At 42.5% G+C, this 24,838-nt stretch overlaps 3 protein-coding genes across 6 annotated transcripts in view; all 3 read right to left on the bottom strand.

Moving 5' to 3' along the window:
* The window catches only part of LOC148115791 (uncharacterized), a 38,999-nt gene that overhangs the window by 8,138 nt on the left and 6,023 nt on the right, over positions 1 to 24,838 (bottom strand). The window contains exons 2-3 of one of the 3 annotated variants that reach the window (XM_087884453.1): positions 22,588 to 23,577; positions 18,670 to 18,759 (exon numbers count right to left, since the gene is read on the bottom strand). In XM_087884453.1, coding sequence (XP_087740579.1) covers positions 18,745 to 18,759; positions 22,588 to 23,397 — 825 coding nt within the window. In that variant the 5' untranslated portion in view covers positions 23,398 to 23,577 and the 3' untranslated portion in view covers positions 18,670 to 18,744. Of the gene's footprint in view, positions 1 to 18,669; positions 18,760 to 20,571; positions 23,578 to 23,701; positions 23,800 to 24,838 lie in introns of those variants that run through there. The other 2 variants (XM_087884452.1, XM_087884451.1) reach the window with 2 other exon arrangements.
* On the bottom strand, positions 653 to 6,868 carry LOC117673531 (uncharacterized). Of its 2 annotated transcripts, none has more exons than XM_060691344.2 (2): positions 6,728 to 6,868; positions 653 to 2,681 (listed from the first exon to the last, which is right to left on the bottom strand). In XM_060691344.2, exon 2 carries the CDS (start codon positions 2,498 to 2,500, stop codon positions 1,214 to 1,216), a length of 1,287 nt encoding a protein of 428 aa, XP_060547327.2. In that variant the 5' UTR covers positions 2,501 to 2,681; positions 6,728 to 6,868; the 3' UTR covers positions 653 to 1,213. The 2 variants fall into 2 exon arrangements, with proteins under 2 accessions (XP_060547327.2, XP_060547326.2); XM_060691343.2 differs by lacking the exon at positions 6,728 to 6,868 and adding an exon at positions 2,797 to 2,901.
* On the bottom strand, positions 11,906 to 15,046 carry LOC148115792 (uncharacterized). Its single transcript, XM_087884393.1, has one exon. The coding sequence runs from the start codon at positions 15,044 to 15,046 to the stop codon at positions 13,688 to 13,690; it is 1,359 nt and encodes a 452-aa protein (XP_087740519.1). The 3' UTR covers positions 11,906 to 13,687.

Here is a 24,838-nt window from a genome sequence, read left to right as displayed (position 1 = left end):
AAATCTGAACATCCCAACTGGTGCTCAGTAGCTACTTTAAAAGAAGTCCTTGGATAAGCACAGTTGTGCCATTTAGTACATGGATGGCTCACCACTAGGAAATCTGAATGCCTATCAAAACAAATAGTTTAGCCATTCTAATTGTTTAAGTGTGCATAAAGAAATTTGGTACTTTCATAGAATTTAGGACTGGGGCCGATAGTAATGCAACCATAAATTAAGAGGCAGAAGCCTAACTGCAACTCACATCATGAGAGATAGAGAGTGGCTGGATTGATATACAATTCAAATTCAAATTTTGACCACAGAGTTTATGGATTGTAACTTTAGTATAGTTAGACCATGTATAATTGACAGACTGAATTTTATTATAGATTGTAGTTGTTATTTTTTATTTTATACTAGAATTTTCAATTGTACATTTACTGAGCGTTTTTATTTGTTCTGGTCTCTGGTCTAAGACTGTAATAAACTGATTGATTGATTCAAATATTAAATTTATAACGAGGAGGGAAAGGAAGCTGAGGAATACAGATTAGTCATAGATGCAGAATGCACAAGAGACAGATTACAGGTAGCTGAAAAATTGTAGTATGTTAGAAAATCACTATGTGTGGAGACCTCAACACGGAGCAAGAATTGAGAAAAGGACTTTAGGTTACAATTTTATTATTAATATAATTATTAAACATATTCACTGCACATCTCGTATTTTGAGGCAACTCTGTCTATCTTGCCTGGCCATAGCGTTTATAGCAACACTGACGCTACCCAATTTTTTCTTTGTCAAAACCTACTGATAGTTCTAACACAATGCATTATTAAAAACGAAACATTTTCCACTATTCAATTGTGTGTGAGGCCTAGTGGAGTGGGATTGCAGGGACCCAGTGGGAGTGAAAATGCCTGTAGGGGAGGGAAAGTTTGGGTAGAGGAGGCCTTTGGAAGGCAAGCCTGGGCCTGTGCTATGTCTGCAATCCTGAGATAACCACTGTTCTGCTTAACGACTCACAAATTTATTGAACGGCCAAATAAGAGAGAACAGAAGATAGGGGGTACTTGTTTTAAGGGCCGTTGAAAAACTAACATTTTCCATTTCTTCTCCCCATCTACAGGCCTAATCCTGAGACACATTTCAGTAAAAAAAAAAATCAGGCAGAATTCAACTAGTAAATTTCTAACCTACACTTTCAATGGGAGATCACAAACTAATTCAGGCCTTCTCTAAACTCATCAACTTTTGCCTCATGTGGATTTCCTTGTGTGCAATAAAAGATTTTTGACACCTGAAGTATCGTCCACAGACTGGGCATATGAAAGGTTTCTCCCCTGTGTGTAAAACTACATGATTCATAAGGTTAGAACTACTGCTAAAAACTTTCCCACAATCTGGACACTCATACGGCTTCTCTCCTCTGTGAGTCCTCTGATGTTTCAACAGGTCAGAATGGGAACTGAACGTTTTCTCACACTCTGGACATTCATAGAGTTTCTCTCCTGTGTGAGTCCTCTGATGGCTCACCAGGTCAGAATTCTGACTAAAACATTTCCCACAATCAGAACATTCAAAGGGTTTCTCTCCTGTGTGAATCCTCTGGTGTCTCACCAGGCGGGAATTCTGACTGAAACTTTTCCCACAATCAGCACATTCAAATGGTTTCTCTCCTGTGTGAGTCCTCTGGTGTATCACCAGGTGGGAATTCTCACTGAAACTTTTCCCACAATCAGGACATTCAAAGGGTTTCTCTCCTGTGTGAGTCCTCTGGTGTCTTACCAGGTGGGAATTCTCACTGAAACTTTTCCCACAATCAGAACATTGGAAGGGTTTCTCTCCTGTGTGAGTCTTCTGGTGTCTTACCAGGTGGGAATTCTGACTGAAACTTTTTCCACAATCAGCACATTCAAAGGGTTTCTCTCCTGTGTGAATCCTCTGGTGTATCACCAGGTCAAAATTCTGACTAAAACATTTCCCACAATCAGCACATTCAAAGGGTTTCTCTCCTGTGTGAGTTCTCTGATGTATTACTAGGTTGGAATTGTGACTGAAACTTTTCCCACAATCAGAACATTCAAAGGGTTTCTCTCCTGTGTGAGTCTTCAGGTGTCTCACGAGTTGGGAATTTCCAGTGAAACATTTCCCACAATCAGGACAGTCGTATGGCTTCTCACTGGTGTGAGTCCTCTGATGATTCGTAAGATTGGAATTTTGACTGAAAGTTTTCCCACAATCAGGACATTCAAAGGGTTTCTCTCCTGTGTGAGTTCTCTGATGTCTTATCAGGTTGGAATTGAGACTGAAACTTTTCCCACAATCAGAACATTCAAAGGGTTTCTCTCCTGTGTGAGTCCTCTGGTGTCTCACAAGGTCGGAATTTCCAATGAAACGTTTCCCACAATCAGGACAGTCATACGGCTTCTCTCCTGTGTGAGTCCTCTGATGTATCACTAAGTTGCCATTTTTGCTAAAGCATTTACCACATTGGGAGCATATGTAGGGCATCTCTCCTGTTTGGGTCCTTCCATGAACCAAAAAGGGGCAGTTCTGACCTGAGCTTTTACCTCATTCAGATAATTAGTATTGCTGTTTTCCAGGGTAGATTCTGCCCTGCATGATCACTTGTCATTTGAAGTCTCCTTTTCTCACAATAGGCACATCTATGGAGCTGGGCATCATCTTTTGTCTGTAAGATTCAAATGAAAATGTAGCTTTTATTGTTTGTAAACGGTTTGCAGAAGACGTGAAAAAGAAGTATACGTTACAATGAAAAAGCAAACATGCCACAATGTTAGAATTACCTCTTACATTAATTATGACTCATTTGACTACCGGGATTCAAGTTCCATTATCCATTCAATCATGAAATTCACCTGTTGACTTGTGTCAGTCACAAATTCTTAGCCCTGAAAAAGGTTATCATCAAATACAGTTATGAGAAAAACAAATTACACCCTTTTTTTCCCACAGGTATGAAGAGGCTTAGTAGCAGCCCATTGCTGCTAATCAAGTGCTCTATAAAAACCGAAGTTCTAGGAGTTTGCTAGTCTCTGGCATTGAGGTTGTATTAAATGCCAAAGAGTAAAGATGTCAGCGGCGACCTTAAAGAAGCGATTGTTGCTGCTCATCTACAATGCATTCAGAAAATATTCAGGGGCCCTTCATTTTGTCAATTTTGTTATGCAGCAGCCTGATTCTACAGTTGTTTAAATTCATATTTTCTCATTAATATACTCTCAGTACCCCAACATGACAAAATGAAAACAGAAGGCCGGATACTTTCTGAATGCACCGTATGTGAATGCTCCAACACTGGAAGTTTTAAGGAAGATATGCAGAAAAAGCCTCTTGATGCGGGTGAAGAAGAATGCAAAAGTTGGCTTGAAACTCAACATTAAGAAAACCAAGATCATGGCATCCGACCCTCTCAATTCCTGGCAAATAGATGGGGAAGAAATGGAGGTAGTGACAGATTTTAATTTCCTGGGCTCCAAGATCACTGCAGATGGGGACTGCAGCCAAGAAATTAAAAGACGCTTACTCCTTGGGAGGAAAGCTATGGCAAATCTAGACAGCATACTAAAAAGCAGAGACATCACCCTGCCAACAAAAGTGCGTATAGTTAAGGCTATGGTTTTCCCAGTTGCAATGTATGGCTGTGAAAGTTGGACCATAAGAAAGGCTGAGCGCCAAAGAATTGAGGCCCTTGAACTATGGTGCTGGAGAAGACTCCTGCGAGTCTCTTGGACTGCAAGGTGAACAAACCGGTCAGTCTTAGAGATCAACTCTGACTGCTCTTTAGGAGGCCAGATCCTGAAGATTAAACTCAAAATACTTTGGCCAGCTAATGAGAAGGAAGGAATCACTGGAGAAGAGCCTAATGCTGGGAAAGATTGCAAGCAAAAGAAGACGACAACAATGTCAGAGAATGAGGTGGCTGGATGGAGTCACTGAAGCAGTAGGCCTGAGCTTAAATGGACTCCAAAGGATGGTAGAGGACAGGAAGGTCTGGAGGAACGTTGTCCATGGGGTCGCGATGGGTTGGACACGACTTCGCAACTAACAACAACAATTGTTCATCTGAGGTTGTGTTTACCTACCTTTAATAATTGCTACGGACCAGATGATTTTTACTGTATTCTGATATGTAAAACCATACAATTCAAAGAGGGTGTACTTTCTTTTTCACATGGCTGCATATCTGGAAGTACTGTATTTTTTGGAGTATAAGACACACCAGAGTATAAGACACACCTACCTTTTTTGGTGAGGAAAAGAAGAAAAAGAAATCTCCCTCTGCTTCTGAGCAATTTTGCCTAGTTGCAGCAAAGAGCAAACAGCCTGCTTTACTTTCATTTTCGTTTTCAGCATAGCTTGATTAGCACAAGGAAAAAAAAAAACTGCTCCAGCAATTTACCTCTTTGCAGCAAGCAACAGAGCCCTGCCCAAAACAGATGAGAGCAAATCAGCTGAGAGTCAGGATGCCGATCTAATCAACTTCTGCTAATCAGGTTGTGCTGAAGCTTAAAGGAGCTGTTTTTTCTTGCTGTTTGCTTGCAAGGAATAACTGCTGGGAGGCAGAGGCCAAAGGGTGGGGGCCAGTGGGTGGGCGGGGCTACATTCGGTATGTAAGTTGCACCTAAATTTTCACCCCCTTTTAGGGGGGAAAAAGGTGCGTCTTATACTCCAAAAAATATGGTATATCCAATTGCAGATATATGCATGCAGAGAGAAGTACAAATACACGGACCAACAAATGTATATATGTGGAAAATCCACGTGTTTTCAACCTGAAAAATGTCCTAAAATGGTTACAGTCTAACATTTCTGAGTTAATTTTAGAGATCTGGGGGCTTTAACTGATGAAATGATGCCTAAAGCCTCTATAAGATTTGAAGGATCACTTTTGCTCATTAAAGAAATCACTGTGGATTTTTAAAGGCAATTGCAACTTCCTACCAGTATACCCATTGATTTTGCTTGTCAGAGGATAGCTGGGAAGGTCACTAATGGGCTTCATGAATGTGGGATGCTGCAACCATCATCAATATGAAGCGGTTGGTAATACCTCAATTGGTGCAACTCCTTTTCCTGCATCTTCATACCCACAGGGACTTCTGAAGTACGGTCACTGAACATGCTACAATGACCCTCATCTTTCTCCCTCTTTTTCATCGCCCTCCCTCCCTTTTTCTCATCTCTCATCTCTCTTTCTCCCCCCCCCCTCTCTCTCTCTCTCTCTCTCTCTCGTGTCACTGCGTTTTTTTATTTCCCAGCTGAGCTCATCATTTCTGGACTATCAGACTTTCCGTACCTTGCCAAGAATTGTTATCAAAAGCTATTACGCATGTCTATCCACCCACATTCCTTCACACACTCCTTCCTTTGTTCTCTTGCCACGGATACCACGGAAAGCAACTGGCCCGAATTACTTCCAAAATGTAGCAATTACTTTTCTTAGTTAGTGAGGTATTTTATTTTCTTTATAACAAATAAATGAGTTTTATTGGAACTTTTCTTCAAGTTTCTTTTTATTTTTATTCTTTTTCAGAATATTGCAAACAAGGAGGAGCCACGATCCATCTCCTCTAATTAACCAGGGTGATTTGTCCCAGAGCCAAACATGGGATTAATTAATAGATGCCCTGATGTGTGTGTGTGTCTGCGCTCGAGCGCTGGTTCCCTCTTCAACCATTTCCAAAAACAGGCGATTTATTTCTGCTCGTCTTCTTATTCTTTGGGTGCTTTTTAACCATATGATTTCATTTTAAATCAAGAGTCATTTCAGGTTTCCAAATAAACGAAGCTCTCTCGTCCTCCTGCTGTGGCTGCAACCTCCCTCACCTGCCCGGAGAAGAGAAGGGCCGCGGGGGGGGGCAGATGGAGACTCGCTCCGTATTTCAGAGCAGAAGCGAAGCGCCCCTCTACTTGCCTCTTTTTTTTCCGGCCCTTGTTGGGAGACGCACGACTTTCTCCGCCCAGAGACACCGGCTGGGCCGCCCCAGCCGATGCTCGGCGTCGTAATGGGCTCCACGAGGAGGAGGAGGAGGAGGAGGACGGGAGGCCGTCTCCCCCATTGTGCAGCGCGCTAAAGTTTAAATGCAAGACCAGCAAGCAGCCACGGAGGCGGCGAGAGGAATATGGGGAAGACACCGGCTGGGGCGTCTCCTCCCGGAGCCCATTACAAGGCGCAGCATCGGTTGCAGCCGGGCGGCCCAGCCAGTGTCTCGGCGCAGAGCAAAGTCACGCGTCTCCCCCAGCGGCAAGGGCCGGAAAAAAGAGGCAAGTAGAGGGGCGCTTCGCTCCCGCTCTGGACTACGAAGCGAGTCTCCATCCGCCACAGTCGCCCTTCTCTTCTCAGGGCAGGCGAGGAGGGAGGGGCGGGGCCAACCACTGGTGGGATCATCCGACAAAGAGCCGCATGCGGCTCTAGGGCCGCAGGTTGCCGACCGCCACCTTAAGCGATCTAGCACCCAGAACTTCTGGAGGCAAGCTGTTCCCAAGGAATTAACCTTAACTTGAAGGAGACTTTTTCAATCTTCCCACCAGCAGAAAATTGCAGCCACCAGTTTCCCAGGGTGCAGCACTACTGGGCTTGCATTTGGGGAGGGAAGGAACATGTAGCAGCAGCAGATATGCTTCAGCCTAGTTGCTTCTCTGCTTCCACATCATGGAGGAAACCAAACAGCCCGACTTGCTCCCAGCCTCTCCTACCATCTGCCCTCCACTCACCTTCCACGTGCTGCTTCGACCCTGAGAAGAGCACAAAAGCGACTGGGCACACCACCTTCCTCCCATGAGTGATCCGGAAGAAGTTCCTCTCCTCCCTTTCTAGCAATGCTGTTCTCGATGGTTTTAACTCCTTTAAGCTCAACCACATGTACCTATTAAGGGCTTTCTAATCACTGATCTGTGACCACCATTTCCCGATAGGAGGCAAAAGAGCACGCTCGCTTTGTCCTTGCTAAGGCGTTTTGCAAGATGTTTTCTTGCAAAATGTTGCAAGATGTTTTGCATCATTTTGCAAGATGTTTTCACTGATTAAATGCTATCAAGTCCTTTTCGACTCCTAGAAACCCACCTTTGCAACTGATCCATGTGAAATGTGACACTAAATAGCCTGTGAAGGTTAGGAATGTGCTGAGCCCTAAATGTTTATGAAGCTCTTACAGAATTACATAGAGTTGGAAGACAACTCTCCAAGCAGGAGATCCTATAGTACCGGTGCAGACAAATGGCTGTCCAATCTCCTCTTTAAAAACCCCATTGATGGAGCACCCACAACTTCTAGAGGCAAAGAGTTTCCACTGATTCTCACTGAAAGGAAATTTCTCCTTGATTCTAAGTTTGATTTCTTTTTGATAAGTCTCCCTGTTACTAGTCCTGGTCTCACACTGGTGACATCCCAATTCAGGCAATCTCTGCTTACCAAAAGCCATTGAGACCGTCATGTCCATTTCTAAATGGTGTGGTCATTAAGTATGACATCACTTAACCATGTCAACTTACAACATCCTTCCTGGCTGCGGTCATTAAGCAAATCACCGTGGTCTGCTCAGAGCAATGTAACATGACTGTGACTTGCAACTTCCTGTCAATTTCCAATTGATTTGGTTTGTTGGAAGCCAATTGTGAAGGTTCTAAATAGTGAGTCCATGATTCTGGGACACTGCAACTGTCATAAATGCAAGCCAATTTTGCAAATTAGTTTTAAATGAGAGTTTTAAATTCGGCCTATGATTTAATTATTTTAATCTGCTTTTAAATTCTATTTTGTACACTGTTTTATTATGGCTGTTCACCGCCCTGAGTCCTTCGGGAGAAGGGCGGTATATAAATAAAATAAAATGAAATGAAATGAATAAATAAAAAATAAATAAAATAAAAATAAGCCAGTGCCACCTTCAAATAACTGATGGTCACAACTGTGAGGAAAAGTTGTAAGTCTTCTTTTTCAGGGCCACTGTAACTTTGAAAGCTGAGTGGAAAAAGGTAAGCAAGGACTGTCTATAAATCTCAACATCCCAACTGGTGCTCAGTAGCTACTTTAAAAGAAGTCCTTGGATAAGCACAGTTGTGCTAGGTCAGTCCATGGATGGCACACCATTAGGAAATCTGAATGCCCATCAAAACAAATAGTTTAGCCATTCTAATTGTTTAACTGTGCATAAAGAAATGTTGTTCATAGAAATTTTCATAGAGTTTAGGCCTGGGGCTGATAGTAATGCAACCATAAATTAAGAGGCAGAAGCCTAACTGCGACTCACATCGTGAGAGATACAGTGGCTGGATTGATATACAATTCAAATTCAAATTTTGACCACACAGTTTATGGATTGTAACTTTAGTATAGTTAGACCATATATAATTGACAGACTGGATTTTATTATAGATTGTAGTTGTTATTTTTTATTTTATACTAGAATTTTTAATTGTACATTTACTGAGCGTTTTTATTTGTTCTGGTCTCTGGTCTAAGACTGTAATAAACTGATTGATTCAAATTTTAAATTTATAACGAGGAGGGAAAGGAAGCTGAGGAAGACAGATTAGTCATAGAGATGCAGACTGCACAAGAGACAGATTACAGGTAGCTGAAAAATTGTAGTGCGTGAGAAACTCACTGTATGTGTGGAGACCACAACACGGAGCAATAATTGAGAAAAGGGCTTTATGTTACAATTTTATTATTAAATTTATTCACTGCACATCTCACACTTTGTGGCAACTCTCTGTCTTGCCTGGCCCTATGTTTATAGCAATACTGACACTACCCAATTTTTTCCTTGTCAAAAGCTACTGATAGTTTTTTTTTTTTTTTGATGCATTATTAAAAATGAAAGATTTTTCACTATTCAATTTTTTTATGTGTCATCACCAAATAGGGTTACAACAACCCTTTTGTCAGCAATGTGGTGCTGCTATCCCCCAACAGCCATCAAAGGGTAACGAGCAGGCACTTCCGAGAAAAAGAGATCCTGGCAGGAGTTGCTAATAGAGATTCTCAATCCCTTTTCTCCTCAGCTCAATATTCCTACAGCTCTTCATCATCAGGTTCATTTCCAAGGCAGAACAGCTTGTACATGTGAAATGGTTGTTTTCATTGGGCCTTGGGTCTATTCCCAACATGTCCCTCAGCCATCGCACACTTTTCTCTTTTGGAGATCTCCGGAAAGCAACCACCATTTTCAGTGCACCCACAAACCCTTAATGCAGTTTGCACAGTGTTAAGGTACGAAAGAGAGCAGTTTCTCCCTCTCCCGTGTGATAGGGACCCAGAAGCAACCATTTTCCACCAAAAAATGGAAACCACTTCCACAAGTCCATCACATGGCCCAGGGTTCAATCCTGGGCACAATGAAAATAACAGCTGCTTCCAGGACATAGACATGAGGCCCAGGGATGCGTGTCCTGCCCTCTTTCCCTATTATTTAATTTAATTTAATTTAATTTCCAATTTATATACCGCCCTTCTCCCTGAGGACTCAGGGCGGTGTACAGCCAAGATAAAAAACATAGAATACAAATATTAAAACATTTAAAAATATATATAAATTTTGGCCCGAAAGTTAAGAATCACAGACTAATTAAAAGAATTTAAAAATTTTAAAAATTTCTTCTTAAACCAACCCGGCTTGCTGAAAAAGATAGGTTTTCAGGGAACGACGGAAGGCATTGAGGTCCTGGATTCTTCTTATCTCCGGGGGCAACTGATTCCAGAGGGTGGGAGCCCCCACAGAGAAGGCCCTCCCCCTGGGGGCCACCAGCCTACATTGTTTGGCTGATGGCACCCTGAGGAGGCCCTCTCTGTGGGAGCGCACGGGTCGATGGGAGGTCATCGGTAGCAGCAGGCGGTCTCGGAGATAGCTAGGCCCTATGCCATGGAGCGCTTTAAAGGTGATAACCAACACCTTGAAGCGCACCCAGAAGACCACCGGGAGCCAGTGCAGCTCGCGCAGGAGTGGTGTTACATGGGAGCGCCATGTTGCTCCCATCACTACCCGCGCTGCTGCATTCTGGACCAGCTGGAGCCTCCGGGTGCTCTTCAAGGGGAGCCCCATGTAGAGCGTTGCAGTAGTCAAGGCGAGAGGCGACGAGGGCGTGAGTGACTGTGCACAAGGAATCCCGATCAAGAAAGGGCCGCAACTGGCGAATCAGGCGAACCTGATAAAAGGTCCCCCTGGTAACAGCCGTCAGATGTTCCTCCAAAGACAGCTGCCTATCCAGGAGGACTCCCAGATTGCGGGCCCCTTCAGTGAGGGCCAAAGACTCGCCCCCAATAGTCAGTGATGGAGTCAACTGGCTATATCGGGATGCCGGGAGCCACAGCCACTCAGTCTTGGAAGGGTTGAGCCTGAGCCTGTTCCTCCCCATCCAGATCCGCACAGCCTCCAGGCACTGGGACATCACTTCAAGGGCATCGTTGGGGTGGCCTGGGGTGGAGATGTACAGCTGGGTGTCATCAGCGTACTGGTGGTATCTCACCCCAAAGCCACGGATGATCTCGCCCAGCGGCTTCACATAAATGTTGAACAGAAGGGGCGAGAGGACTGATCCCTGCGGCACTCCACAAATGAGAGGCCTCGAGGTCGACCTCTGCCCCCCTGCCAACACAAACTGCGACCGGTTGGAGAGAAAGGAGGAGAACCACCGCAACACAGTGCCTCCCACCCCCAACTCTTCCAGCCGGTACAGCATGATACCATGGTCGATGGTATCAAAAGCCGCTGAGAGATCTAATAGGACCAGAACAGAGGAATAACCCCTGTCCCGAGCCCTCCAGAGATCATCCACCAACGCGACCAATGCCGTTTCCGTGCTGTGCCCAGACCTGAAACCCGACTGGAACGGATCTAGATAGGATGTTTCCTCCAGGAATTGTGGAAACTGTTGCGCGACCACACTCTCAACAACCTTCGCAATGAAGCGAAGGTTGGAGACAGGACGATAGTTAGCCAATATTGCTGGATCCAGGGACGGCTTCTTGAGGAGAGGCTTCACCACCGCCTCTTTCAGGGCAGCGGGGAAGTGACCCTCACTCAATGAAGCATTAATGACGCCCTGGAGCCAGCCTCGTGTAACCTCCTGGGAAGCCAGTACCAACCAGGAGGGACACGGGTCCAGTAAACATGTGGCCGCACTAAGTCTCCCCAAAATCCTGTCCACATCATCGGGAGTCACAGCATCAAACTCCTCCCAGATAATATTCTCAAGACTGTTCCTTGTCACCCTGCCCTGATCTACCCAGTCAGAGTCCAGATCCCCCCGGATCTGAGCGATTTTGTCATACAGGTATTGTCCGAAATCCTCCGCCCTGCCTTCTATTATGAGGTTCAGAGATCGTCAAAAGATGAGGAGGAAGAGGTTGTGAGGCCTAGTGGGGTGGGAGTCAGGCCTAAGGACTGCAGGGACCCAGTGGGAGTGAAAAGGCCCGTGGGGACCCTATGAGGGAGGGAAGGGGTTAGGGTAGAGGAAGCCTTTGAAAGGCAAGTCTGGGCCTCTGCTATGCCCCCAACCTTTTCTGCTTAACGACTCACAAATTTATTTAAAGGCCACATGAGGGAAAACAGAAGGTTGGGGGTACTTCAGCAAAGCAGTCTTGCTTAAGGGCCGTTGCAAGATGCAAAACTAATTAGTTATATCTCAAGGACTACTTGTATGCTGGCTGGGGTAATTCTGGCACTCAAAATATGGAGGACATCAAGATAGAAGGCTGAAACTCCGCCTGTGGGAATTCCATTATCAATATACAAAAAACACCACCCAAAAGCCTTTTTGAGGACTTCCGCTGATAACCAGAAACAATTATTTATCTTTTATCAAACTAACATTTTCCATTTTCTTCTCCCCATCTACAGGTCTAATCCTGAGATACATTTGAGTAAAAAGAATCAGGCAGAATTCAAATAGTAAATGTCTAACCTACACTTTCTTTTCTTTTCTTTAATACATTTTCATTCATAAACATAACAGTGCATTCTTAGATTATCATTTACAAATAAAACAAAACCAAAGAAAGTTGGTAGTAAATATTAGCACACAAGCTAATACTGATAGTAATAATAGCAGTAATAATAATATAACCAAAAAGTTTAAACTAAGTTTCTTCTTACATTAGCTTATTTATATTTTTATCCATTACTATGTTTATAGTGGGGGACGTGGTGGCTCAGTGGCTAAGACACTGAGCTTGTCAATCGAAAGGTCGGCAGTTTAGCGGTTTGAATCCCTAGTGCCGTGGAACAGGGTGAGCTCCCGTTACTTGTCCCAGCTTCTGCCAACCTGGCAATTCGAAACCAAGTAAAAAATGCAAGTAGAAAAATAGGGACCACCCTTGGTGGGAAGGTAACAGCGTTCCGTGCGCTTTTGGCATTTAGTCATGCCGGCCACATGACCACAGATACATCTTCGGACAGTGCTGGCTCTTCAGCTTTGAAACGGAGATGAGCAACGCTCCCTAGAGTCGAGAACGGCTAGCACATATGTGCAAGGGGAACCTTTACCTTTATGTTTATAGTTACAGTGGGGCAAAAAAGTATTTAGTCAGCTACCAATTGTGCAAGTTCTCCCACTCAAAAAGATGAGAGAGGCCTGTATTTGACATCATAGGTAGACCTCAACTATGAGAGACGAAATGAGAAAACAAATCCAGACAATCACATTGTCTGATTTGGAAAGAATTTATTTGCAAATTATGGTGGAAAATAAGTATTTGGTCACCTACAAACAAGCAAGATTTCTGGCTCTCACAGGCCTGTAACTTCTTCTTTAAGAGGCTCCTCTGTCCTCCACTCATTACCTGTATTAATGGCACCTGTTTGAAATTGTTATCAGTATAAAAGACACCTGTCCACAACCTCAAACAGTCACATTCCAAACTCCACTATGGTGAAGACCAAAGAGCTGTCGAAGGACACCAGAAACAAAATTGTAGACCTGCACCAGGCTGGGAAGACTGAATCTTTGGAGGGAGTTGAAAGTCCGTGTTGCCCAGCAACCGCCCCAAAACATCACTGCTCTAGAGCAGTGGTCCCCAACCCCCGGTCCGCGGACCGGTGCCGGGCCGTGGAGTACCTGGCACCGGGCCGCGCAGCGGCCGGGGGACATGAACGCTGCAGCGCAAAGGCTCCTGGGCCGTGCGCAATGGGCCGTGCGCAAAAGCTCCTGGGCCGTGCCCCCACCCCTGCGCGCGCTCAGCGGGCCGCGGCGATAAAAAGGTTGGGGACCACTGCTCTAGAGGAGATCTGCATGGAGGAATGGGCCAACATACCAGCAACAGTGTGTGCCAAACTTGTGAAGACTTACAGAAAACGTTTGACCTCTGTCATTGCCAACAAAGGATATATAACAAAGTATTGAGATGAACTTTTGATATTGACCAAATACTTATTTTCCACCATAATTTGCAAATAAATTCTGTCCAAATCAGACAATGTGATTGTCTGGATTTGTTTTCTCATTTTGTCTCTCATAGTTGAGGTCTACCTATGATGTCAATTACAGGCCTCTCTCATCTTTTTAAGTGGGAGAACTTCCACAATTGGTGGCTGACTAAATACTTTTTTGCCCTACTGTATATATCTCTTTATTTTCAATATTAACATTCATACATAATTTTACTTTCACTAATTTCTATCTCTTTTCTCTATCCATTTATAACCTACACTTTCAATGTGAGATCACAAACTAATTTCAGGCCTTCTCTAAACTCATCAACTTTTGTCTCATGTGGATTTCCTTGTGTGCAATAAGAGATGATTTACGCCTGAAGTATCGTCCACAGACTGGACATATGAAAGGTTTCTCCTCTGTGTGTAAAACTACATGATTTATAAGGTTAGAACTAGTACTAAAATCTTTCCCACAATCTGGACACTCATACGGCTTCTCTCCTGTGTGAGTCCTCTGGTGTTTCACCAGGTCAGAATGGTAACTGAAACTTTTACCACAGTCTGGACACTCATACGGCTTCTCTCCCGTGTGGGTCCTCTGGTGTATCAGCAAGTTGCCATTTTCACTAAAACATCTACCACATTGGGAGCACTTGTAGGGCTTCTCCCCGGTGTGGGTCCTCTGGTGTTTCACAAGAACAGAAGGGTAACTGAAACTTTTCCCACACTCTGGACACACATATGGTTTCTCTCCTGTGTGAGTCCTCCGGTGTTTTCCCAGATTAGAATGGGAACTGAATGTTTTCTGACACTCTAGACACTCATACGGTTTCTCCCCTGTGTGAGTCCTCAGGTGTTTCATCAGGTTAGAACGGTAACTGAAACTTTTCCCACACTCTGGACATTCATACAGTTTCTCTCCTCTATGTGTTGCTTGGTGTATCACCAGGTTGGAATTCTGACTGAATCTTTTCCCACAATCAGGACATTCAAAGGGTTTCTCTCCTGTGTGAGTCCTCTGGTGTATTACCAGGTGGGAATTCTGACTGAAACTTTTCCCACAATCAGGACATTCAAATGGTTTCTCTCCTGTGTGAGTCCTCTGATGGCTCACTAGGTCAGAATTCTGACTAAAACATTTCCCACAATCAGAACATTCAAAGGGTTTCTCCCCTGTGTGAGTTCGCTGATGTCTTACCAGGTTGGAATTGTGACTGAAACTTTTCCCACAATCAGGACATTGAAAGGGTTTCTCTCCTGTGTGAGTTCGCTGATGTCTTACCAGGTTGGAATTGTGACTGAAACTTTTTCCACAATCAGGACATTCGAAGGGTTTCTCTCCTGTGTGAGTCCTCTGATGTATCACTAGGTGAGCATTTGTAATGAACCTTTTCCCACAAACAGGACATTCAAAGGGTTTCTCTTCTGTTTGAGTTCTCTGATGTATCAGCAGGCTGCAGTACTGACTGAGACTTTTCCCACAATCAGGACATTCAAGGGGTTTCTCTCCTGTGTGACTCCTCAGGTGTGAATTTCCAATGAAACGTTTTCCACAATCAGAACAGTCATACAGTTTGTCCCTGGTGTGAGTCCTCTGATGCATCACTAAGTTGCCATTTTTGCTAAAGCATTTGCCACATTGGGAACACTTGTAGGGCATCTCTCTTATGTCGATCCTTCCATGAACCAAAAAGGGGCAGTTCTGATCTGAGCTTTTACCACATTCAGATAATTAGTATTGCTGTTATCCAGAGTGGATTCTCTCCTGTATAATTGCTTGTCATTTGAAGTCTCCTTTTCTCACAATAGGCACATCTATGGAGCTTGGCGTCATCTTAGTCTGTAAGATTCAATTGAAAATGTAGTTATTGTTTGTAAAAGGATTGCAGAAGATGTGAACAAAAGAAGTATACATTACAATGAAAAAGCAAATATGTCACAGTGTTAGAATAATCTCTTACATTAATTATGACTCATTTGACTACCGGGATCCAAGTTCCATTATCCATTCAATCATGAAACTCACCTGTTGACTTGCATCAGTCACAAATTCTTAGCCCTGCAAAGGGTTATCATCAAATACAGATAAGAGAAAAACAAACTACACCCTCTTTCTTCCATAGGTATGAAGAGGCTAAGTTCTAGGTGTTTGCTAGTCTCCAGCATTGAGGTTGTGTTAAATGCCAAAGGGTAAAGATACTGACGGGGACCTTAGAGAAGCAATTGTTGCCACTCATCTACAGTTGTTGAAATTAATTTTTTTCTCATTAATATACACTCAGTACCCCAACATGACAAAATGAAAATAGAAGGCAGAATACTTTCTGAATACAATGTATGTGAATGCTCCAACCCTTGAAGTTTTAAAGAAGAGATGGGACAACCATATCTCTGAAATGGTATAGGTTTCCTACCTGAGCAAGGAGTTGGACTAGAAGACTTCCAAGGTCCCCTTCAACTCTGTTATTGTTATCTACAATGCATTCAGAAACTATTCAGCAGTGGTGGGTTCCTCCCGGTTCGGCCGAGCCGGTAGCGGTGATGATATGACGTCACCAAACCGGTTCTCCCCCCCGCCCTCCAACCCCCCCACCCACGTTATTCTTACCTTTTATTTGGTCCCACCCCCAATCTATTGCTGCCTCCTGAGTCCCAGCTGATGACTAGAGGGAAAAAAACTGTTTAAACTCTTGCCGCGGGGCTTCAAACGGCCGTCCTACAGCTGATCAGTGTTAAAAGCAAACAAATGAGTCTGGTCGTAAGTGCGAGGACTGATCGTAAGTGTGAGGACCTTTCAGAAATGACTCTGACCAGCTAGCCACGCCCACCTAGTCACATGACCTCCAAGCCACACCCACAAAATAAGCCACGCCCACAGAACTGGTAGTAAAAAAAATTAGAACCCACCCCTGCTATTCAGACCCCCTTCACTTTTGTCAATTTTGTTTTGCAGCAGCCTGATTCTACAGTTGTTAAAATTCATTTTTTTTTCTCATTAATCTACACTCAGTACCCCCATCATGTCAAAATGAAAACAGAAGTACTGAGTGTAGATTAATGAGAAAAAAAAATGAATTCCAACAACTGTAGAATCAGGCTGCTGCATAACAAAATAGACAAAGTGAAGGCCTCCCCGAATATTTTCTGAATGCACTGTATGTGAATGCTCCAACACTGGAAGTTTTAAAGAAGAAATGGGACAACCATTTGTCTGAAATTATATAGGTTTCCTACCTGAGCATTAGGTTGGACTAGAAAACTTCCAAGGTCCCCTTCAACTCTTTTATTTTTATCTGGGAAGGGTTATAAGACTATTTCAAAACAGTTAAAACTCCATAATTCTACACTCCACGTTCATAAGTGGAAAACACTGAAGACAATTGTCAATCTTCCCAGGAGTGGAAGGTCCAGCAAATTCACCCCAAGTTCAGAATGCGCAACGCTCAGAGAAATTACAATAAATCCAAGCATTACATCTCAGGTTCTACAGGTCTCATTTAGCTTGTTAAATGTTAAAGTTCATGACAGTACAATTAGAAAAAGACTGAACAAGTATGGTTCATTTGGAAAGGTTGCGAGGACAAAGTCTCTTCTTTCTAAAATGACATAGCAGCTCATCTGAGGTTTGCAAAGTTACATCTGAACAAATCAAAAGACTTCTGGAACACTGTCCTTTGGAGAGACGAAACCAAAGTGGAGAAAAAAATTCCATTCCATTCCCTATTCCTATTCCTATTCCCATTCCTATTCCATGCTTGGTTAACATTGGATTATGTAACAGGAGAATGATTGCAAGCTCACCATCAAATCTACAACAGAATGGCTGAAAACTAAAAGAATCAAGGTGTTGCAACTGCAGTCTAAGTGCAGACCTCAACCTGATTGAAATGCTGTGAAAGGACCTCAAGGGACCTGGGCATCAACAAATGCCTACAAACCTCAATGAACTGAAGCAATGTTGTAAAGAAGAGTGGGCCAAAATTCCTCCACAGCAATGTTAGACTGATAAAAGTCATACAGAAAACAATTACTTCCAGTTATTGGCGCTAAAGGTGGCTCTACAAGCTGTTCAATCATAAGATGTTACTTTTTCACACAAGGCTTCTCTATTTCGGCTTTTTTGTGTGTGTGTGTAGAATAAATGGTGACATGATATGTCAAGCGTTATTGTTCATCTGAGGTTGTGTTTACCTACCTGCAGCGGTTGGTAGCACCAGAATTGATGCAACTCCTTTTCCTGCCTCTTCATACCCACAGAAACTTCTGAAGTGCAGTCATTGAATGTGCTACGATGACCACAAATATGTGTACAAGATGAATGTGTGCTTTTACAGTGCCATTGTAACTTTGGAGTCTCAGGGAATAAGTGGTAAGTGAGGACCACCTATACAATTAAATATCCCAAAAGGTCCCCAATAGCTACTTCCCCCACCACCACCACCGAAGTACGGGATTAAGCACAATTGAACCTGCTTAATACACGGATGGGGCACCAATAGGAAATATTGTGCTTGTGGACTTGGAAGTAAGAAAGCAGATGAAAATCAGTCCAATATTGTTGCCAAGAAAACAGCAAGTCCGTAACAGAATAACACTAGTTGGAAGGGACCTTGGGGGTCTTCTATCTAGTCCAATTCCCTGCTCAGGCAGGAGACCCTATGTTAGTCTGGACTAACTGATGTCCAATCTCTTCTTTAAGACCTTAAGTGATCTAGCACCCAGAACTTCTGGAGGCAAGCTGTTCCCAAGGAATTAATCTTAACTTGAAGGAGACTTTTTAAATTTTCTCACCAGCAGAAAATTGCAGCCACCAGTGTTAAAGCGTGGAGCACAGTGGACTCAAAATTTGGAGAGTGAAAGAACATGTAGCAGCAGGTAATATGCTTCAGCCTAGTTGCTTCTCAGCTTCCACATCATGGAGGAAACCAAACACAGCCCTACTTGCTCCCAGCTTCTCCTACGATCTGCCCTCCACTCACCTTCCAGATGTGTTTTGACCCTGGGAAGAGCAGAAAAGCCACTTAGCAAGGCACTTTCCTCCCATGAGTGATCCGGAAGAAGTTCGTCTCTTCCAATCCTTTCTAGCACTGCTGTACTCTATGGTTTTAACTCCTTTAAGATGAATTACATATGCCTAATAAGGGCTTTCTAGCAAGTGATATGTGACCACCATCTCCCGATAGGAGGCAAAAGAACAGCTTGCTTTGTCTCTGCTAAGGCGTTTTGCAAGATGTTTTCACTGATTAAATGCTATCAAGTCGTTTTCAACTTCTAGAAACCTACCATTGCAACTATTAGATGTTAGATGATCCATGTGAAATAGTGAAATGTGACACTATAGTACTTAGCTTGTGAAGATTAGCTGGGTATGTTCTAAGTCAAAAGAAAAAAATAGAACAATTATTAAAAATATATGGAAAGTTGTGAAATGTACAAACTCCATGATACCAGATTTCAAACCATCAAAAATAGTACAATTTGTAATCCGGAACTGTATCAGGCAGTCATAGGAGGTCTGTTTATGTAGTATTTATCACATATTGTGGCCAGATATTACCAATTCAGTCAACATTTTAACCTGCTACACATAACAACATACACAACAAAATTGGTTAGGAATTAAAAGAATACTTGTTATTGAAATGGAACCATGGATTTAGGATTGCATTTACAACCATCAAGTGAATTGGAATTGAAATGGTTTGTAGACAGTATTTGGGCTGATGATGTACAAGAGACAAAGTCAATGTCAGGATTTGTTATAATGTTAGCAAACACATTAACTACCGCATTTTTCGCACTATGAGACACACCTGACCATAAGATGCACTCCTGTTTTCAGCGTCTGGGCATCCTGTCTTCGGCCTGTGCACCCCGATTTGCCCTCCGTGTACCCCATTTTTAGTCTCCACGTGCCCAATTTTTGAAGGCCAAAAGCGGACCGCATGGAGGCCGAAAATGCGGAGCGCAGAGACTGAAAACTGGATGCACGGAGGCTGAAAACGGGATACAGAGAGGCCAAAAACGGTATGGGAGCCGGCGTGTGGGTGGAGCTTCGGCAATATTCGCTCCATAAGACGCACAGAAATTTCCACCCATTTTTGGGAGACTAAAAAGTGTGTCTTATGGAGCGAAATAGTTGGGAAATCTAGAAAGCAGATTTCCACAGCTGAAGCACAATTCATAGCATTATCAGAATTGTATTCAGTGATGACATGGTATATATAGTTAGTAAAAGAATTAAAAGAATGCTTGTTATTTAGAATAGAATAGAATAACAGAGCTGAAAGGGACCTTGGAGGTCTTCTAGTTCAACCCCCTGCTTAGGCGGGAAACCCTATACCGTTTCAGATGAATGGTTATCCAATCTCTTCTTTAAAACTTCCAGTGTTGGAGCATTTACAACTTCTGGAGGCAAGTTGTTCCACTGATTAATTGTTCTAACTGTCAAGAAATGTCTCCTTCATTCCAGAAATTCCTTTCTAGATTTAAAGTGAACCATGGATTTAGGATTGCATTTACAAACATCAAGTGAATTGGAATTGAAATGCTTTGTAGACAGTATTGGGGCTGATGATGTACAAGAGACGAAGTCAATGTCAGGATTTGTTATAATGTTAGCAAACACGCTAGCTAGTTGGAAATCTAAAAAACAGACTTCAGTTGCCATTTCCACAGCTGCAGCACAATTCATAGCATTATCAAAATTGTCTTCAAAGACAATATATAGGTAATATAGTTAGTAAAGGATTTGGATATTGAAGTGAAAGGAGCTATACCAGTATTTGAAGATAACACAAAATGTATACAAATGGCAACAGGTGGGAGTACAAACCAGAAGAAAAACTGTTGACATAATGTAATGTCAGAGAAGCAGTAAAAGAAAATGTAATAGACATAATTTATTGTCCACCAGAAAATAATTTAGCTGACCTCATGACAAAACCATTAAAACCTCTTACATGAGGCAATCTAGGCTATAATTGGTTGCTGTACATGAAAAGGGGGAGTTTCCCAAGTTTCCCTCTTTTTTTCTTCTGTGTGCTCTTTATGCTATTTGGATTTACCTCACAATGTCCCTCTGTTCCTGATTATCTTGTTTGCTGTAAACATGTTAAATGGATCGACCAAGAGGTTTTATGATTTGGGGAAATAAGACACAACTGTTGTCTTATTGTTCTCAACTTAAATTTTAAGAAAAAGTTTTATTAATAAGAATAAAACAAAGATATATCATCCTGGACAAATCAGAGACAATGATTCTGGTGATTTATGGTAAATAAGAAGCCATTCTAAACTTTATACAAATTAAATGGAATAGTAGATTGTTAACAAAGCGCTTTGATGTTTAACTTTGTTGTTGGTTCATCTGTTAATTACATTGCCTTTACGTATGGTATATAGATGAATTTATAAATTTTGCTTCACAAGGGGAGGAAACTAATATTGCTCCAATATATTTATGAATATTCAAGTGTGGGGGGTAATATAAGTAAATCTGTTTTTGTCTTTTTTAATGCCCACTTTTTCTTTTTCAAAGTTTAGTCTATCCTTGTTTTGCTTTTGAAAAAAATCTTTCTTTTTTTGGAGTTTGTACTGTATATTAATTTTCTGAAGAAAATAACCTTTTTTAAAAAAATGTTCCTTTACCACATAGCACTTTTATAGGGCTACTATGTACCTATTTTCTAAACTGCCTCTAAATTCATAGAATCATAGAATCATGAGGCTGGTTCTGTCGTGGTGACCAGAATTGGATGCACTATTCTAGGTGTGCTGTCACCAGGACAGTGTAAAGCAACTCCATAACTTCTTCTTATCTTGATTCTATGCCTCTGTTGATGCAGCCTGCATTGGCTTTTTTGGCAGTTGCAGAAGTGGTACTTGTCTATTTCTCATGTGGCACAAGGATACATGCCCTGCCCTTTTGGAGATCTCCCAGAGGCAGCCATCATTTCCAGTGCACCCACAATTCCTTAACACAGTTTACAAAGTGTTAAGAGAGCAAAACAGAACACTTTGTCCCAGTCCCACATGACAGTGACCCAGAAGCAGCCACCATTTTGACATAGAGGCAGACATGGCAAAATGGTGGCTGCTTCCACCACTCGACCCCATGGCCTAGGCATGAATCCCAGGCACAGTCAAAATAACGGCTGCTTTCATGACAGAGTCATGCAGCACACAAATGTCTTACCCTCCTTCACCAACTTGAGGTTCAGTGGTCTTCAAAAAGTATGGAGAAGGAGGAGGTTGTGATGCCTGGTGAGGTGGGAGTAAGCCCTAAAGATCGCAGGGATCCAGTGGGAGTAAGAAATGCCTGTGGGGACACTGTAGCGAGGGAAAGGTCTGTGGGAACCCAAAAGTTAGGGTAGTGGAAGCTAGGCCTCCAATAGATTCCTACAACCCTGAGGTAGTCACTGTTCTGCTTAATGACTTGAATATTTTTTTAACAGCTTCATCAGGGAGAGAAGGTGGCGGGGGTAGTTAAGCAAGGCAATCTCGCTTAACAACCATTACAACATGCAACCATAATTGGCAAGCCCCATTACAGTGTATCTAGAGGACTACTTATATGGTGGCTGCGGAATTCTGGGGCTCAAAATCTGGAGGACACCAAGATAGAAGATGGAAAGTCCACTTGTGGAAATTCCATAAGCAATATACAAAAAACACCACTCAAAAGCCTTTTTGAGGAATTCCATTACTTCTGCAAAAATGGAATATCCAAAAACTGCTGCTGCTAACCAGAAAGAGGTGGTTAGCCCTTTTCCCTTTTCCTTTTCTATTCACCTACAAGTCTAATCCTGAGACATGTTTGAGTAAAAAGAATGAGGCCAGAATTAAAAGTCAATTTCTCACCTACATTCCTAATGAGACATGAGAAATTAAATCCAAGCCTTCTCTAAACCCATCAATGTTTCCCTCATGTGGATTTCCTTGTAGGAAATAAGGGACAATTTATACCTGAAGATCGTCCGCAGACAGGACATTTGAAGGATTTCTCTCCTGTGTGAGTCCTCTGATGTTTCACCAGACTGTCATTCTGACTGAAACTTTTCCCACAATCAGGACATTCAAAGGGTTTCTCTCCTGTGTGAGTCCTCTGGTGTTTCATCAGGTGGGAATTCTGACTAAAATATTCCTACAATTAGGACATTCCAAGGGTTTCTATCCTGTGTGAGTTTTCTGATGTCTTACCAGGTTGGAATTCTGACTGAAACTTTTCCCACAATCAGAACATTCAAAGGGTTTCTCTCCTGTGTGAGTTCTCTGATGATTCACCAGGCTGTCATTCTGACTGAAACTTTTCCCACAAAGAGGACATTCAAAGGGTTTCTCTCCTGTGTGAGTCCTCTGATGTTTCACCAGACTGTCATTCTGACTGAAACTTTTCCCACAATCAGGACATTCAAAGGGTTTCTCTCCTGTGTGAGTCCTCTGGTGTTTTACGAGGTGGGAATTCTGACTGAAACTTTTTCCACAATGAGCACATTCAAAGGGTTTCTCTCCTGTGTGAGTCCTCTGGTGTCTCACAAGGTGGGAATTTCCAATGAAACATTTCCCACAATCAGGACATTCAAAGGGTTTCTCTCCTGTGTGAATCCTCTGGTGTTTCATCAGGTGGGAATTCTGACTGAAACTTTTCCCACAATCAGGACATTCAAAGGGTTTCTCCCCTGTGTGAGTTCTCTGATGTATTACTAGGTCAGAATTCTGCCTGAAACTTTTCCCACAAAGAGGACATTCAAAGGGTTTCTCTCCTGTGTGAGTTCTCTGATGGTTCACCAGGTACAAATTCTGACTGAAACTTTTCCCACAAACAGGACATTCGAAAGGTTTCTCTCCTGTGTGACTCCTCAGGTGTTTCACGAGGTGGGAATTTCCAGTGAAACGTTTTCCACAATCAGGACAGTCATACGGCTTCTCCCTGGTGTGATTCTGCTGATGCATCACTAAGTTGCCATTTTTGCTAAAGCATTTACCACATTGAGAACACTTGTAGGGCATCTCTCCTATGTCGATCCTTCCATGAACCAAAAAGGGGCAGTTCTGACCTGAGCTTTTACCACATTCAGATAATTAGTATGGCTGTTATCCAGAGGGGATTTTCCCCTGCATAATTGCTTGTCATTTGAAGTCTCCTTTTCTCACAATAGGCATATCTATGGAGCTTGGCATCATCTTTGTCTGTAAGATTCAATTGAAAATATAGCTTTTATTGTTTGTAAAAGGGTTGCAGAAGATGTGAATAAAAGAAGCATATGTTACAATGAAAAGGCATACATGCCACAATGTTAGAATAATCTCTTACATTAATTGTGACTCATTTGACTACCGGGATCCAAGTTCCATTATCCATTCAGTCATGAAAGTGACCTGTTGACTTGTGTCAGTCACAAATCCTTAGCCCTGCAAAGGGTTATCATCAAAAGAGAAAAATAAAGTACACCTTCTTTCTTCCATAGGTATGAAGAGGCTAAGTAGCAGCCCATAGCTGCTAATCAAGTGCTCTATAAAAGCTGAAATTCTAGGAGTTTGCTGATCTCTGGCATTGAGGTTGTGTTAAATGCCAAAGAGTAAAGATGTCAGCAGGGACTTTAGAGAAGCAATTGTTGCTGCTCATCTACCGTGCATTCAGAAAGTATTCAGGGGCCCTTCACTTTTGTTAATTTTGTTAATGCTGCAACCTGATTCTACAGTTGTTGAAATTCATTTTTTTCTCATTAATGTACTCTCAGTACCCCATCATGACAAAATGAAAACAGAAGTGCTGAGTGTAGATCAATGAGAAAAAAAATGTATTTCAACAACTGTAGAATCAGGCTGCTGCATACCAAAATTGACAAAATGAAGGGGGTCTGAATACTTCCTGAATGCACTGTAGATGAGCAGCAACAATTGTTTCTCTAAGGTCCTCTCTGATAATTGCGAATCTTCCCAGGAGTCCAGCAAATTCACCCCAAGTTCAGAATGTGCAACGCTCAGAGAAATTACAATAAATCCAAGCATTACATCTCAGGCCTCATTTAGCTTGTTAAATGTTAAAGTTCATGACAGTACAATTAGAAAAAGACTGAACAAGTATGGTCCATTTGGAAAGGTTGCGAGGACAAAGTCTCTTCTTTCTAAAATGACATAGCAGCACATCTGAGGTTTGCAAAGTTACATCTGAACAAATCAAAAGACTTCTGGAACACTGTCCTTTGGAGAGACGAAACCAAAGTTTGATGAAAACCAAACACAACATCCTTGGCCAACATCGGATTATGTAACAAGACAATGATTGCAAGTTTACCAGCATATAAACAACAGAATGGCTGAAAACTAAAAGAATCAAGGTGTTGCAACTGCAGTCTAAGTGCAGACCTCAATCTGATTGACATGCTGTGACAGGACGTCAAAAGAGCTGGGCATCAACAAATGCCTACAAACCTCAATGAACTGAAGC

This window comes from Pantherophis guttatus, chromosome 2 (assembly GCF_059756535.1).
Source record: "Pantherophis guttatus breed Tessera chromosome 2, ASM5975653v1, whole genome shotgun sequence".
Lineage (NCBI taxonomy): Eukaryota > Metazoa > Chordata > Lepidosauria > Squamata > Colubridae > Pantherophis > Pantherophis guttatus.
Note: the sequence above shows the minus strand (reverse complement) of the source record. Positions and strands in the feature narration are given on the sequence as shown.